General features: G+C 41.9%; 1 protein-coding gene across 1 annotated transcript in view; it reads left to right on the top strand.

The window, feature by feature from the left end:
- The window catches only part of UGCG (UDP-glucose ceramide glucosyltransferase), a 38,002-nt gene extending 25,930 nt beyond the window's left edge, over window positions 1–12,072 (top strand). Inside the window, exons 5-9 of the mRNA XM_048504117.1 lie at window positions 835–947; window positions 3,354–3,532; window positions 4,314–4,400; window positions 7,963–8,152; window positions 9,418–12,072. Coding sequence (XP_048360074.1) covers window positions 835–947; window positions 3,354–3,532; window positions 4,314–4,400; window positions 7,963–8,152; window positions 9,418–9,588 — 740 coding nt within the window. The 3' untranslated portion in view covers window positions 9,589–12,072. The remainder of the gene's footprint in view (window positions 1–834; window positions 948–3,353; window positions 3,533–4,313; window positions 4,401–7,962; window positions 8,153–9,417) is intronic.
- Window positions 12,073–13,544: the final 1,472 nt, after the last annotated feature.

Raw genomic sequence — 13,544 nt, 5'->3', positions numbered from 1 at the left:
AACAAAGCTCTTCACAAAGCAATATAAAAAGACGGCAGCCCTTCCCAAATGCAAAGTCAAACATTTACTGGAGTTTATATGCTACCTGTTTAACTATGCTACCTGTTCTGCTGGTGTGTCACACTTAGATGAAGCTTGGGTAAAGAAACTGGATTTTCTTGCATTACTGCTTAGTTGTTTCAGCTGTTAAGCAAGGACATTCACCTTATGTTTGCTGTTCCTGGTGTTGTAGATGGTAAATGATTAGGCATTGGTAAAGGAGACTTAGGTTTTTTAAAAAACATCATGTATGATATAGCAGTAAGTGCAGTACAAGCCTGATTGCTTTTTTAAATAGAAGGAATGAGATAAAAGTTTGCAACAGGACAATAGGACAAACATCCTCTTTCCCTTCTGCTGCTGTTGCTACTGCAGTGGTAGAACTCTAACTCCAAATAGCTTACCCTCCTCACTTTGGTCATGACATTAGGAGATCCAGTACTCACTTGACTAGATTCACAGTGTTCTAGGTGTTAACATTTCACACCTTTCTCACTTGAACGTAGAAGTTTCATGGTGTACTCTGTATGAATGACAGTTATGTTGTTGCCTTTTGTACTTTGCTTCGTACCTTTTAAATGGGAAGTGCTTGTCTTTTTAGACTGTTCCTGGTGTGTTCAAACCAAAGCTCTAACTTAGAATATTTCAGACCTCTGTGTAAAAATGCTCGTTTTCCTGTTAATGCAAAATAGCCCCTTTTTTTGTTTGAAAGTGTGGGTATAATTGAGAAATCACATTTCTCCATCAGTTTAAACTGTCAATCCATGTTAACCACAGTCCACTTTTTATTTTTAGTAACGCCAGATACACTAACTGACATGGCCAATCAGATGACAGAAAAAGTCGGATTGGTTCACGGCCTGCCCTATGTGGCAGATAGACAGGGCTTTGCTGCCACTCTAGAACAGGTGGGTGCTGTTTTGCTGTCTTCCTTTTTTCCTCAGTGAAATTGCCCTTTGCTTTGTAAACTTACATTCTTCGAAATCGGTGACATTCTAAAGCTTTAAAAAGCATAGAAGATGAACTGCCATTTTAAGAATCAGAACTTTTTTTGCCCTTCTAAAATAACCTAAAATATTTTTTCACATCTGTATTGTCGAAGGCTTTCACGGCCGGAATCACTTGGGTGCTGTGTGGTTTCCGGGCTATATGGCCATGTTCTAGCAGCATTCTCTCCTGACGTTTCGCCTGCATCTGTGGCTGGCATCTTCAGAGGATCTGATCCTCTGAAGGTAGTAAAGGTAGTAAAGGATCTTCAGATCCTCTGAAGATGCCAGCCACAGATGCAGGCGAAACATCAGGAGAGAATGCTGCTAGAACACGGCCATACAGCCCGGAAACCACACAGCACCCATTTTTTCACATCTTTCATAATGTAGAATGAAGAGTATTTTCTGACTATTCTGTATGATAACAGCTCTGAATTTAGAGCAGCTATAGTCAGTTCTGTATGTCACTAAGATTTTCCAGTCATATGGAGCAGCCTTCTCTTCTGGACTTCCATAGAGGCACTGTGGTAAAGTGGGTTAGAGCAAGAGAATAGAATATGGGAAATCCAGGTTTGGCTTACCACTGTGCCATGGAAATTTGCTGCTTGATCTTGGGCTGGCCAGCCCAGCCCACCTCTCATTTTATATTGCGGGGTTAAAGTGGAGGCAACGAGAACCGTGCAAGCCGCTTGGGGGCCCCATTGGGGACAAGAGTGAGGTGTAAAAAAGGGGTTTAGTGCGGAACACATTTGAATTTTCCACTATTGGCACTAGCAAGTGGACAGAATGGAGTTTGAGTTTTTGGTGGGAGTTCCTGCACTTTGCTTTCAAGTTCAGAAAGGCCTCTGTTGCTCATTTAATCTGTAGCTTCTGAGCTTCTGCAGTTGAACGTAATTCTGGTGTTGCAAAACCTGTACTGTTTTGTCGCGGTCTGTTTTTAAAATTCATGTGTGCAGGGACGAGGTAGTAAAGGAACAGAAGTCTCTTGCGCCAGCTGGTCATGGGACAGGTGCTGCAAGCTTTGACATTCTTGCTGCTTTGTTGTCCTGCCGTCCTTACTGATGCTTTAACGCTGAGTGGAGCTTTTGCCACTGAAATTCAGTGCTTTGACGCTTCAAATTACTTATGTAAACTGCAACTGGAGATACTGAATAATGAATATTACTACATTAGAAGAGTTGCTCTGTAGAGGAATTTTGGTTGACACCTTCCTTTTCCTCATTATTTCCTAACCAATTGACTTTGCCTCAGTTTCTTCCTGCCATTTTTCCCCTTTTCCTTCTGGATAACTATCTTTATTGGAACCTTTCCTTAGAGTATTGCAGTGCTCACAGCTCAGACCATATCTAAATGTAGAGCTGCTCAGACTCATTAGGATCTGTGCAGGTTAAAATCTATATAGGTTTAAATGCCCCCAAAGAGGCAATGTGGATGCGCTCTTAGAATTTTTTATTGTGTGTGGCGTGCAGTCAATTTCTAGTATTTGTCTAAAAGAAAGCCAATGCAACATAATGCTGTAGAGGCTCTGATTCAAATCCCTGTCAAAGGCGGTTTCTGCACAGGCTGAAAGCAACGGCTTCAGCCTGGTAAAACACCGTTTTGGCGGGGACCCTTCGCACAGGCGCCGCTGCCAAATCAATGCAGCAGTGCTCTGTGCCCGCCAAAACGGTGTTTTCGAAACTCACTTGGGGAGCGAGTTTTCCTGCAAACGCCGGCTTCCATCCGCTGCCATGCGAATGGCAGCGGTGGAAGCCGGCGTTTTCCCCTCCCCAGCCCCAAACACCTCCTTACCTTCTGCTGGCAGCCGTCACTCTGTCATCACTCTGAGGAGGGAAGGGGACACGCCCCCTGGCCTCTGGTGCTTCAGCCATTGCTCTGGCTCCAACAGCTGTGCATCCCATGGGGCCGTTCGTGCAAACGTCCCCAGAGCCTGCATCGGCATGATTAATGCCGATGCAGGCTCTCTCCCTTGGCTGTGCAGAAACAGCCAAAGTGTGATTTGATGTTCCTGTTTCATGGACTGTAGAAGGGAATTCACATTTAGACTGTTTGGAGGCCTACACAGATGCATATATATTTTTAACCTGGCTAACAAACAGGCAGGCCGTGCTCTCTGCAAAGGGTCAAAAGCTTCTTGTCTGCTTTTACACAGTAGACAGTGTCTCCATAATTCCCAGATGGCAAGTATGGAAATGATGCTGACAGTATCTTCTGATTCATTAAGCAGGTGTTAGGTATAGTATGTGAGTTGATTTGTTTTTTAAGAAATGCATATGGTAATGTGAGAGGCGGTAGGATAATTGCCCTACCTTTTTTCCTGAACAGGTATACTTCGGCACTTCTCACCCGCGATCATATATTTCTGCCCATGTAACTGGCTTCAAATGTGTAACAGGAATGTCTTGCTTGATGAGAAAAGATGTATTGGACCAAGCTGGCGGACTCATAGCCTTTGCACAGTACATTGCAGAGGATTACTTTATGGCCAAAGCAATAGCTGACAGGTAAAATTCAGGAAAAATCCTCCTTGGAGAATATTTTTGGAAGCTCGATTTATTTTGTACATAAAACATAATCCATAAGCAATCACCCTTCCAGTTTCCCTACTCTTCGGGACAGTGGTTCATTTCTGTTGATTTCTAAAGCTTGCAGTAGCACACTAGAATAGCTGGCTTCTGTTATATCTCAGCACTTCTGTTCTTCAAAATCCTGTTTAACTGGCTTTTTAAAACTGAAGATTAGGGGTAACCATCAAGCATAATGTGAGAAGAAAACCCAGCTCTTTCCCTTCAAGAACTTCAAGGGCCTAGCCAAGTTGTCTCAACTGAGGAATCTTGCAGAGCAGAACTCTCTGCTTTACATGCCGTTTCAGACTAGAGATGGGTGTTACCATAGTCAGTGCCATCCTTTTCTAAACATATAGAAAAGAGATGTGTGGAATTTGGATTCCACCCTAATCTAATCTTCTCGAAACGCTACCTGTCCTCAGGGATAAAGCCACTGTGGAAATGCAGGCTTGCACCAGCAGGCAGAACTAAAACTGTCCAGCTAGAATTGAACCACAAAATGTTTCTGATTGTGTTTGGCTCTTTGGGTAACATTTACATTTCAAGGCGCTGCTAAGTATTTTGATAACCTTCTGAGAGAGGTGCGTAATAAAAGCATTCTAGCAGCTGTCCTTGATGTGTGTGCAGAAAAATTAATGACTCACAATTGTTTATGGAGTTGAAAACAGTTGCTTTCTGTCATGTATCTTGGTTATTAATTACATTTATTCATTTTCAGAGGCTGGAAATTTGCAATGGCCCCACAAGTTGCAATGCAGAACTCTGGCTCCTATTCCATTTCCCAGTTTCAATCCAGAATGATCAGGTGAAAGTTCTAACTTGACTCTCTTCTTCTCACGCTGCGTAATGTCTTTCAGAGTTGCATACGGTTTTCAAGTCATACAGATGTGTCCCATTGGGCTAGAATCGCTAAAATGCTTGTTCAGTGTCACACACAACTTTCTTGGAGAAACTGTATTTAAAGAAAAATGAGAGATTGAGAATGCATGTGACTAAAAATGGATAAACCTACCAGTCTGAATGATGATATTTGTAACCATTTCAGTTATAGTTTTTCAGCTGGTGTCCAGTTTTTCTCTCATAAATGCATATTCAGATTTTTATTAGCACATGAAGTATTTTCTGTATATTTTATAGGAATAATAGCCATTTATTGACTCAAAATATATTTTGAAATAATATACAAATGCAATATATATTTATGGGTATTCTGCAGCTTTTGACCATTATTTTGTTTTGTATACTGGCAAAAGATGTAATATATATTATGATAGCATCCTGAGACTACCCTTTTGTTTGTGTGACAAAGCATAAGGCAATTTTTTTAAAGTCCCAAGTTATTAAATACAATATTAAATATATAAAGACATTCAATCCCTGAGTTTACATGATGCATACAGGCTCCTAATGGTAAGAGCAGAAAGAATAACTCTCAGGAGTGTAACTCTCATATCTCTACCAGCCAAGAAAAATAAATGGTGAAAATCATGTGAGCAGACAGGAAACTTGTCAACAAGAGGTATTACAAAACAAGCCCTTTGAATGGAATATAAACCACAATTACAGAAGAAATGAGCTAATGATTCAGTTTTTTTCTGTTCCTCATGGACAGGTTCTCTAGGTTAGAGGTGCTCCAGTACAACAGCCCACTCATTCCGCCAAAGAGAGTGCATTTACCTGGGCTAAAAAGAAAAACTTCCAATATATTGGGACTGTATGAAAGTTTAAAGTATTGTTGTTGAACAGGAAATTGGGGTTGAAAAGCCCCAATAAAGTACAGAACAGACTCTTTGAGTCTCATTGTTGATTCTATCCCGATCATACTTCTTTAACAATTCAAAAGAAGAGGATGGTGAAACTGTTCCAATGCTGCTTAAATTCTTATCTAATAGGATACTGCAAGATGACAGTTTGGAATCCTGCTGTGACCACAGTAATAAAACTGGCAAAGAATCATGGTCAAACAGAAAATCTAAATTTCCCTGCAGCAGTCCAAGCCTTCAATGCAACGGAACTACAACCAGCTTCCAAACACAAGTTGGAATTTGAAATACATTTTGGGATCCACAGTAGGGCTGAAAGAAAGCCTGATCAGATTCTACTTGACCAGAAACTGTGGATGCCCATAAAGGAGCTTCATAGAGCAGAAGAGACAAGATCTTCGTGCAATGTACTTCAAGAGCCGTAGGAATATATTGGCTGACATCTTGATGAAAAAACCTTAGAATAGCAGACAGGTGCATAAGAACACAAGAAAGAGTCTGCTGGATCAGACCAGAGTCCATCTAGTCCAGCACGCTGCTATTCGCAGTGGCCCCCCAGATGCCTTTGGGAGCTCACATGCAGGAGGTGAAAGCAATGGCCTTCTGCTACTGCTGCTGCTCCTGAGCACCTGGTCTGTTATGGCATTTGCAATCTCAGATCAAGGAGGATCAAGATTGGTAGCCATAGATCGACTTCTCCATAAATCTGTCCAAGCCCCTTTTAAAGCTACCCAGGTTAGTGGCCATCACCACCTCCTGTGGCAGCATATTCGAAACACCAATCACACATTGCATGAAGAAATGTTTTATTTTATTAGTGTTAATTCTTCCCCCCAGCATTGTATGCCCCCTGGTTCTAGTATTGTGAGAAAGAGAGAAAAATTTCTCTCTGTCAACATTTTCTACCCCATGCATAATTTTATAGACTTCAACCATATCCCCCCTCAGACGTCTCCTCTCCAAACTAAAGAGTCCCAAATGCTGCAGCCTCTCCTCATAAGGAAGGTGCTCCAATCCTTTAATCATCCTCGTTGCCCTTCTCTTCACTTTTTCTGTCTCTTTGATATCCTTTTTGAGATGTGGTGACCAGAACTGAACACAGTCCCCCAAGTACAGTCGCACCACTGCTTAGCTGCATGACAACCTTTTCAGTTTTATTATCAATGTACAGGAGTAATAATAGCAAATAATATGGCAGATCCTTGACCACTGAGGAGCCACATGTATAACTTATATCCATAATTAACACCCCGAAGCACCTTTGGAGCCATGGCTGAGTATTTGAAGTCTTAAAAAGGCAAGATTAGAGTACCATTGTTCCCTACTTGAACCATGGAGGGAATTTTGACAAATTAATCACAGCTGGATGTTTTGCCACACTGTGTGCCTTTTTAAAGACTGACTGTGAACCTGTGTTTTCAGCCTTTGAGAGCCCTATCCAAAGGGGAGGGGGCTGAATCCTTTCATGGGAGCGGCGTGCCACCGTGCCGGTAGATTTGCCCTCCTTGGGGCACTTAACCTGGCGGAGGGGCAATCCTGCCTGCATGCTGTTGCAGCCCCCCCCCCCCCCCGCCCAATGCTGGAATGTGACACAGGATGCTATGCCAGGACCCTTGCCACTGCCACCAGGGGTCAGGGGAGGAGCCAACTGTTGTGGCTCCCTCCTGGCTTTCGCTGGCATTTCACTGGCTGCCCATACTGTGGACTTAAACCATCCTTTTGCATGGTGAAAGTCCATTGGGGGCCATAGAGGCTTCTCATCAGTGGGGAGGCTTTTTGATTTGTTGAGCCTCCCCACTCTGCCAGAAAGCCTCTTTGGGGGCAGTGGCCAGGTGCCTGGCTCTTTGATGGGGTTGCCCATCTTTTTGTGATAGCCCACGAATAGCATTCTCCATTTAAATATCAAACTTTGTATTATCAAGAACCCAGGGAAGGTTGTGTTTTCCGTAGTGATGGTGGAAGTGTACTACTATTGATCTATATGTCTCCAGCGATATAACCCTTAATCACGGATTCCTGAACTGTTGTATGTTGCAAATTCATCCACTTTTTCACTCAGCTGAACAACATTGCTTGATGGCAAAATGAAAGGAATGATAAAAAATGTGCTAAAAATAGTTTCAAGCATGTCAAGATTACAGTCCGTGAAGAATCTCACTAATTGCAAATATTTGCATGCTGTTAATTAATTCCGTAGGCCCACTGGTAAAATTTGGGTAACTTTTACCTCTAGGTCAAGAACTACAGATTAAAAAAAAAATTATAATATCCTAGGGAAGCAGCAGTTCTAGTTCAGACTTGATATACCTGTCTGTAATTATTTATAATGTTTTGTATGCTGCCTCACCAGAGGTCAGTTGTGGCGACTTACAATTAAAACAGTGTTACAAATTTTAGAGCCATTAAATACATGATGGGACTGCTGTGTACAGATGGTTGAGACTTTTGCCGTATGGTCTGGGGACCTTTCGGTCCCCGCAACAGAATTTGAGGGCTGTGGTATGTGTGTTCCACAAGCTCTGCCTGCAGCACTTTGGATCCAAATATTGTCTGGCTTTAAGTGACCTTTTTCTGGTTTTAAGTGACTTTTTTCTCTCATTCTAGATGGGCCAAGCTACGGATCAACATGCTTCCAGCAACCATCATCTGTGAGCCTATCTCCGAGTGCTTTGTTGCAAGCTTAATTATTGGATGGGCAGTGCACCATGTGTTCAGATGGGACATAATGGTGTTTTTCATGTGTCACTGTCTGGCATGGTTTATATTTGACTACATTCAACTCAGGGGCGTCCAGGTGGGTTGGATTTTATTACATCCTGTTTCACGTGTTCTGTTTTAAGTTAGCAGATACCGGCTGGCATTAGTTGAAATTGAGAAATTATTTAGAGATAATTTGTGTGAAGACAATGAAGAGGGTATGTGGCTAAATAATTATCCAGCCAGGTGCTCTTGGATGCTCAACTCTGGGAAGTCTTTTTCAGAAGAGCCAGACCTGAGGTGGACACACAAGCTATAAAAGCTGATGTCTTCAGAGCTGCTTTCTCCTATAGGTTATTTTTTTGCTATCTAAAGGGGTGAATAAGTAGCCTCAGAACCAGTCATCTGTTTGTTTTTTCAGCTAACGGGAGAAAGATTGGCTGCTTCGAGAGGGGCCATAGCTAAAGCACATCGTCAAGGTTTCAGACTACCAGGCTGAATCCCACACTTCTGGTTATAAAGATCTCATGTGGCGGGACTTGGGAACAGGGCCTATACCAGGGGTCTGCAACCTGTGGCTCTCCAGATGTTCATGGACTACAATTCTTATCAGCCCCTGCCAGCATGGCCAATTGGAGAGCCACAGGTTGCAGACCCCGGCCTATACATAACAACTCCCTCCCAACCTTAATGCATACGTAGAGAAACCTGCACCATCTTGTTGCATGAAAGAGAAAATGAAAATGTTATTTTCAGAATTTCCTCAGTAGATTGTTATGGCAATAAATTTCAGGGCTAACAGTACAGCCTGGTAAAATGTGCTATTTCCTCCCTCTTTTGAGTCCTGCTAGGGAAACGTACTATCAGTCGGCAGTTACTGGATTAGGTTGACCAATAGATGGGCAGCCCAATCCAGAGACCCCAGCAGCCAGGAATGGCGCCGCTGTGGCACTTTCCCACTGTTTTCTGGCAGCCCAGGGAGGGATAAAAAGATGAAAAGAAAAGACATCAGAAAACTCACCGTAGAGCTTACTGGACTTACACCTTCCATTTCGATCAGGCCATTACAAAGGCAGCTTTCTTTCATTCTTGTGGGATCAGCACAAACTTTTTGTAGGCTATAATGATTGGATCATGATATGTACCTGCAATAGTTTTGAGTCTTGTCAATCCCCCTCCCTCCTCTTTCCTTTTTTTTTTTTTTTGGCATGGAATATTGATAGTATAGTGCTGTGTATCTTAAAGAGTACCAGTGTGTAGCTTAAAATAGTGTCCCATCTGGTTAGGATGTACCTGTCAAACATTTAATTCAGTCATTAACGTTGTCACTAAATGTGAGCATCTGTTTTGTCCAATCACCAGGGCGGCTCTCTGTGTTTTTCGAAACTTGACTATGCAGTGGCGTGGTTCATCAGAGAGTCTATGACGATATACATTTTCCTCTCAGCCTTGTGGGATCCTACTATTAGCTGGAGGACAGGACGCTACAGGTTACGCTGTGGAGGCACTGCAGAGGAGATCCTTGATGTATAGCCACAGCTTTGTGACTGTCTTTCAAGAAAAGAGAAAAAAGGAGAAAAAAAAGAAAGTATTATAAATTATGTTTATATAAATGCTTTTAAAAGATCTACCTTCAATAGTTTTATTACCTGTACGTTTTCGTATCTGTTCTTTAATTTATTTTGCATGGCACTTGCATCTGTGAAAAAAAAGTACATCTGTAGTCTTGGCCAAATAGTACCTTTTTAAATGTACAAAATCAAATCAAGAGAATTGGTTCCAGGATTTATTTTCCTTAGGAGTGTTCTGCAGCAAACTCTAAAGACAGTCTCTTTCAGTATAGCAAAAAGCTCTTTCTCTCTGTCATATGGTGTCCTGTGAGCTGTTGATCAAAGGACATCATCCAGTAGGAACATCTTCTATACAGATCTGTTAGAAGTGATTGGATGTTGCAAGAATACAACTGGTTGTACATGTTATGAAAAGATAACACAGGTGGGTTTTGGAAAGCGCAGGTGGCAGGGAACAAGGAGAGAAGCGTTTTAGATGATCTATGCCTACCTCTTGTAATTGCTGCAAAGAAAATTTGAACTAATAGGTAACTTAGGCCTTATTAAACAAAAAAGCAAAAGCTGGAAATTTGTATTTATGTGTGTGTGTGTGTGTGTGTATGTGTGACTATGTGTATATATAGTAGCATATTATTATTTGGGGTCTCACTGCAGTGAGCCAATAATGGAGAGTGCTTGGTGTGGCAGGTGGGAAGAATTAATGGTTAGCTGTGCCTAGAGGGCATCTTTTAGCCAATTCCAATTGCGTCTGTCTCAAGCCATTTCTTAATCACTGTGCTGTAGTTAGTCTTGCTAATCTCCTCTGTCATTCCCATCTCGACTTTTTAAAAGGGTGTTCTTTTTGTTCTGTGCGAATGAACGTTTGATTGCTATAGGGCAGGGGGAATGCATTTCAGAAACATTTCACACAAGCTATTTTCTTGTACACTATGTCTTCTTAAGAATGTAATTTCATGATGCAGGTATCTAATATCTTTTTTTTAAGTGGGCATAGGTCTCTCTTTCTCTCTTCACTAGTCACCCTTAAATAGCAAATTGCAATAGATGAGTTCGCTGTTACTGAGGTTCAGTTGTAAGCTTTAACCATCCAGATAGGCCTACTCTTAGCTCCCCCCCCCCTACTCCAGTAAATCTGGTCTTTCAATTTGGTTTTTATATTCGAGTTGTGATGGCTGCAAGACTAGATCGTAAACCAAGTTGTAAATGCATGATGTCTTACCTTTTCTATTCCTATTAGCTTGTTTTCCGGCCCCTTGTGTGGGGCTGCTCTTAACTTGTGGTGAGCTGGACTTGTTTGAAATACATTTAAAAACAGACTCAAAACAGAAAGCGAAGCTTAGAGGGGGCACTGCATAAGCCTTTTAAATATATATATCTATATCTATAACTGTATTTATGCTGCTTTCTCTTCCAAATGGGCATGGCATGTTATCACCATAAAAAGTCTATTGCTAAGTGCATATTGCCAGTATGGCAGCTTTAATTCCTGAGTTATGACACTTCTGTGACAAAAAGCATAATGTGTAGCATATTAGCAATAACTGAGTATTTATAGAAAAAGACATTTTTTTTCTGATTTACTGAGCCAGTCCATTAACTGTCTGGTATACACATGGTGTAATTTGTGTGTGTGTGTGCATGCGTGCACACGCGTGTGTGTGTGTGTGGTTGTGTGTGGCCATGTGCATGCATACGTGCAGACGTCCTATGAATGTTAACCCGTGCCCAAATTTCTTCATTCCTGTATTTTCCTTGTTTGCCTTATGACATTACAGAACTTGTTTTGAAGGGCATCTTTCTCTACAAACAAGGCTTTGATGCACAAGCCAGTCTTTATATGTGAATTGGGAAGAACCCGCTTCCCGAGGAAAGCCGCACATTACAGACTAGTCTGGTTATGACCCACTTGACTTTTCTTATGACCGTGTTCATCATTGTCGACACTGTTATCCAGCTTAATTTTTGCTGATTGTTTTGTGTTCTGTGAAGTTTGATTGATGCCGTTCGTTGCACTGCTGAAGTGAAGCTTGGCTGGTGTAGCTTGATGCTGATCACCCCGTAAGGGCAGTGGAACAGGAAACCAAAAAGGCAGGACAGACTTCATTGTGTCTGAGTGCGTGTGCGTTTTTTAAAAAATGTTTTGTAGGTATGAAGAATTACTTGGGTTTTTTTGTTTTCTTTGCGCATTAGTGAAGCCTTTAATGATAAAGGAAACTGATGCTTCACTTAAGCCAGCAACTTGATTTCTTAATGTAAGAAATCTGGGTTGATTATGAAATGGAAATAAATACTTCAGAAATATTGTAGGAGGGCACTGTGGCAGAACAGAGTGAAGGCTCGAAATGACTAACTTAAAAATTGTCTTTATCGGTATGTCAGATATACCATGTTTATTTAAAATCATTGTCTTGTTTTTGTTTAAAAATAAATTTTGAATACAATCAAATGTTGTGAGAGGATTGATCTTTCTATTGCCGTCTCCACGACCTTGTCTCACTGGAAAGCCAGTCACAATGTTTTTCATCTCATCAGTTGCATTGTTCCGATTTCTGTTAAGTTCCAGTTCTGCACTCCAGCTGATGTTTAAATGGGCAAACACCAAGGAAGTCCAGAGTCGTGATGGGGTCGCGACACAGAGGCAGGCAGCAGCCAATCACCTCTGAACGTCTCTTGCCTTGAAAACCCTGTAGGGACTCTGCACATTCACTGCCCTTTTCACCCCACATATATGTCCCTATAGTCATGAAACGTCTCCCAAAAAGTTAGATGCTTCTAAACATTTTATCCACAAATAGGACTCACGGTATTATATTTCTTTGAACCTGGCAGCTTATTATATCTCTAGAGTGGATGGCCTGATGCAGAAATATATAGTTGTCCTAGTGCAGTGATGGCGAACCTTTTCGAGACTGAGTGCTCAAACTGCCACCCCAAACCCACTTATTTATCGCAAAGTGCCAACACGGCAATTTAACCTGAATACTGAGGTTTTAATTTAGAAAAAACAGTTGGCTCCAAGGTGCGCTTTACTTGGGAGTAAGCTTGGTGGTAGTCAGTGGCTCTGCTTTGAAGCAACCATGCAACGCTTCAAATGGGTGAATCATGACCCTAGGAGGGTTTAGAAGCAAGTCCCATTGCCAGCAACTGAGCTTACTCCCAGGTAAAGGATTGCGCTTTAGTTCTTCCCATGAAAATCAGTGGGGTTTAATAGCACTTACCAGGGTTTCCTACAGTGGCCCAGGTCAGCCTAGATGTGTGTGTGTGTGTGGGGGGGGATTTTCCACACCCCCATGACGAACTCTGTGCGTGCGTGCGTGCCCACAGAGAGGGCTCTGAGTGCCACCTCTGGCACCCATGCCATAGGTTCACCACCACTGTCCTAGTGATACCCAGTCTAGTGGATGTAAATGTATGCCTGCATACACTGGGATGAAAGCTGAGTGTTTTTTTCACAATTGTATCCTTAACATCATTCAAGTCCCAACGTGGTAGTATTTTTGTATACTTTGCTGTCATAATTCCATAGTCTAGAATGCCTGTAGTCTGAATAGACCTCCCCTGAAATCCCAAGGAACAAAACCAAAGTTAGTTTTAAAAGTACAGGCTATTGACTAAAGGCTGAAGAGAATTAGGTGGTTATCTTAGCCTCTTATAAATAGGGCCTCTTACAACCTCAGTGCTACTCCTGTTCACTACAACTGAAAAATCTTGCTGGGGTGTGTGTTGAATCTGGATGTCTTCAGATTTCCTAGTGTGACACTGTAGTGACTGTACAGTGATTTTTCTCACCTTGACTTGCCTAAAGCCACCCAATGGGTGCTGTGGTTCAGTGGGGTTTTGAATAATTATGGGCATATTTGAAGTAGAAAGACCGTGAAATGAACTGCACATTGTAGTAGCTTTTCACTGTCAGATCAA

The sequence above is a fragment of the Sphaerodactylus townsendi genome, linkage group LG07, assembly GCF_021028975.2.
Source record: "Sphaerodactylus townsendi isolate TG3544 linkage group LG07, MPM_Stown_v2.3, whole genome shotgun sequence".
Taxonomy (NCBI): Eukaryota; Metazoa; Chordata; class Lepidosauria; order Squamata; family Sphaerodactylidae; genus Sphaerodactylus; species Sphaerodactylus townsendi.
The sequence above is the reverse complement of the archived record's forward strand: the minus strand, read 5'-3'. Positions and strand labels throughout refer to the sequence as shown.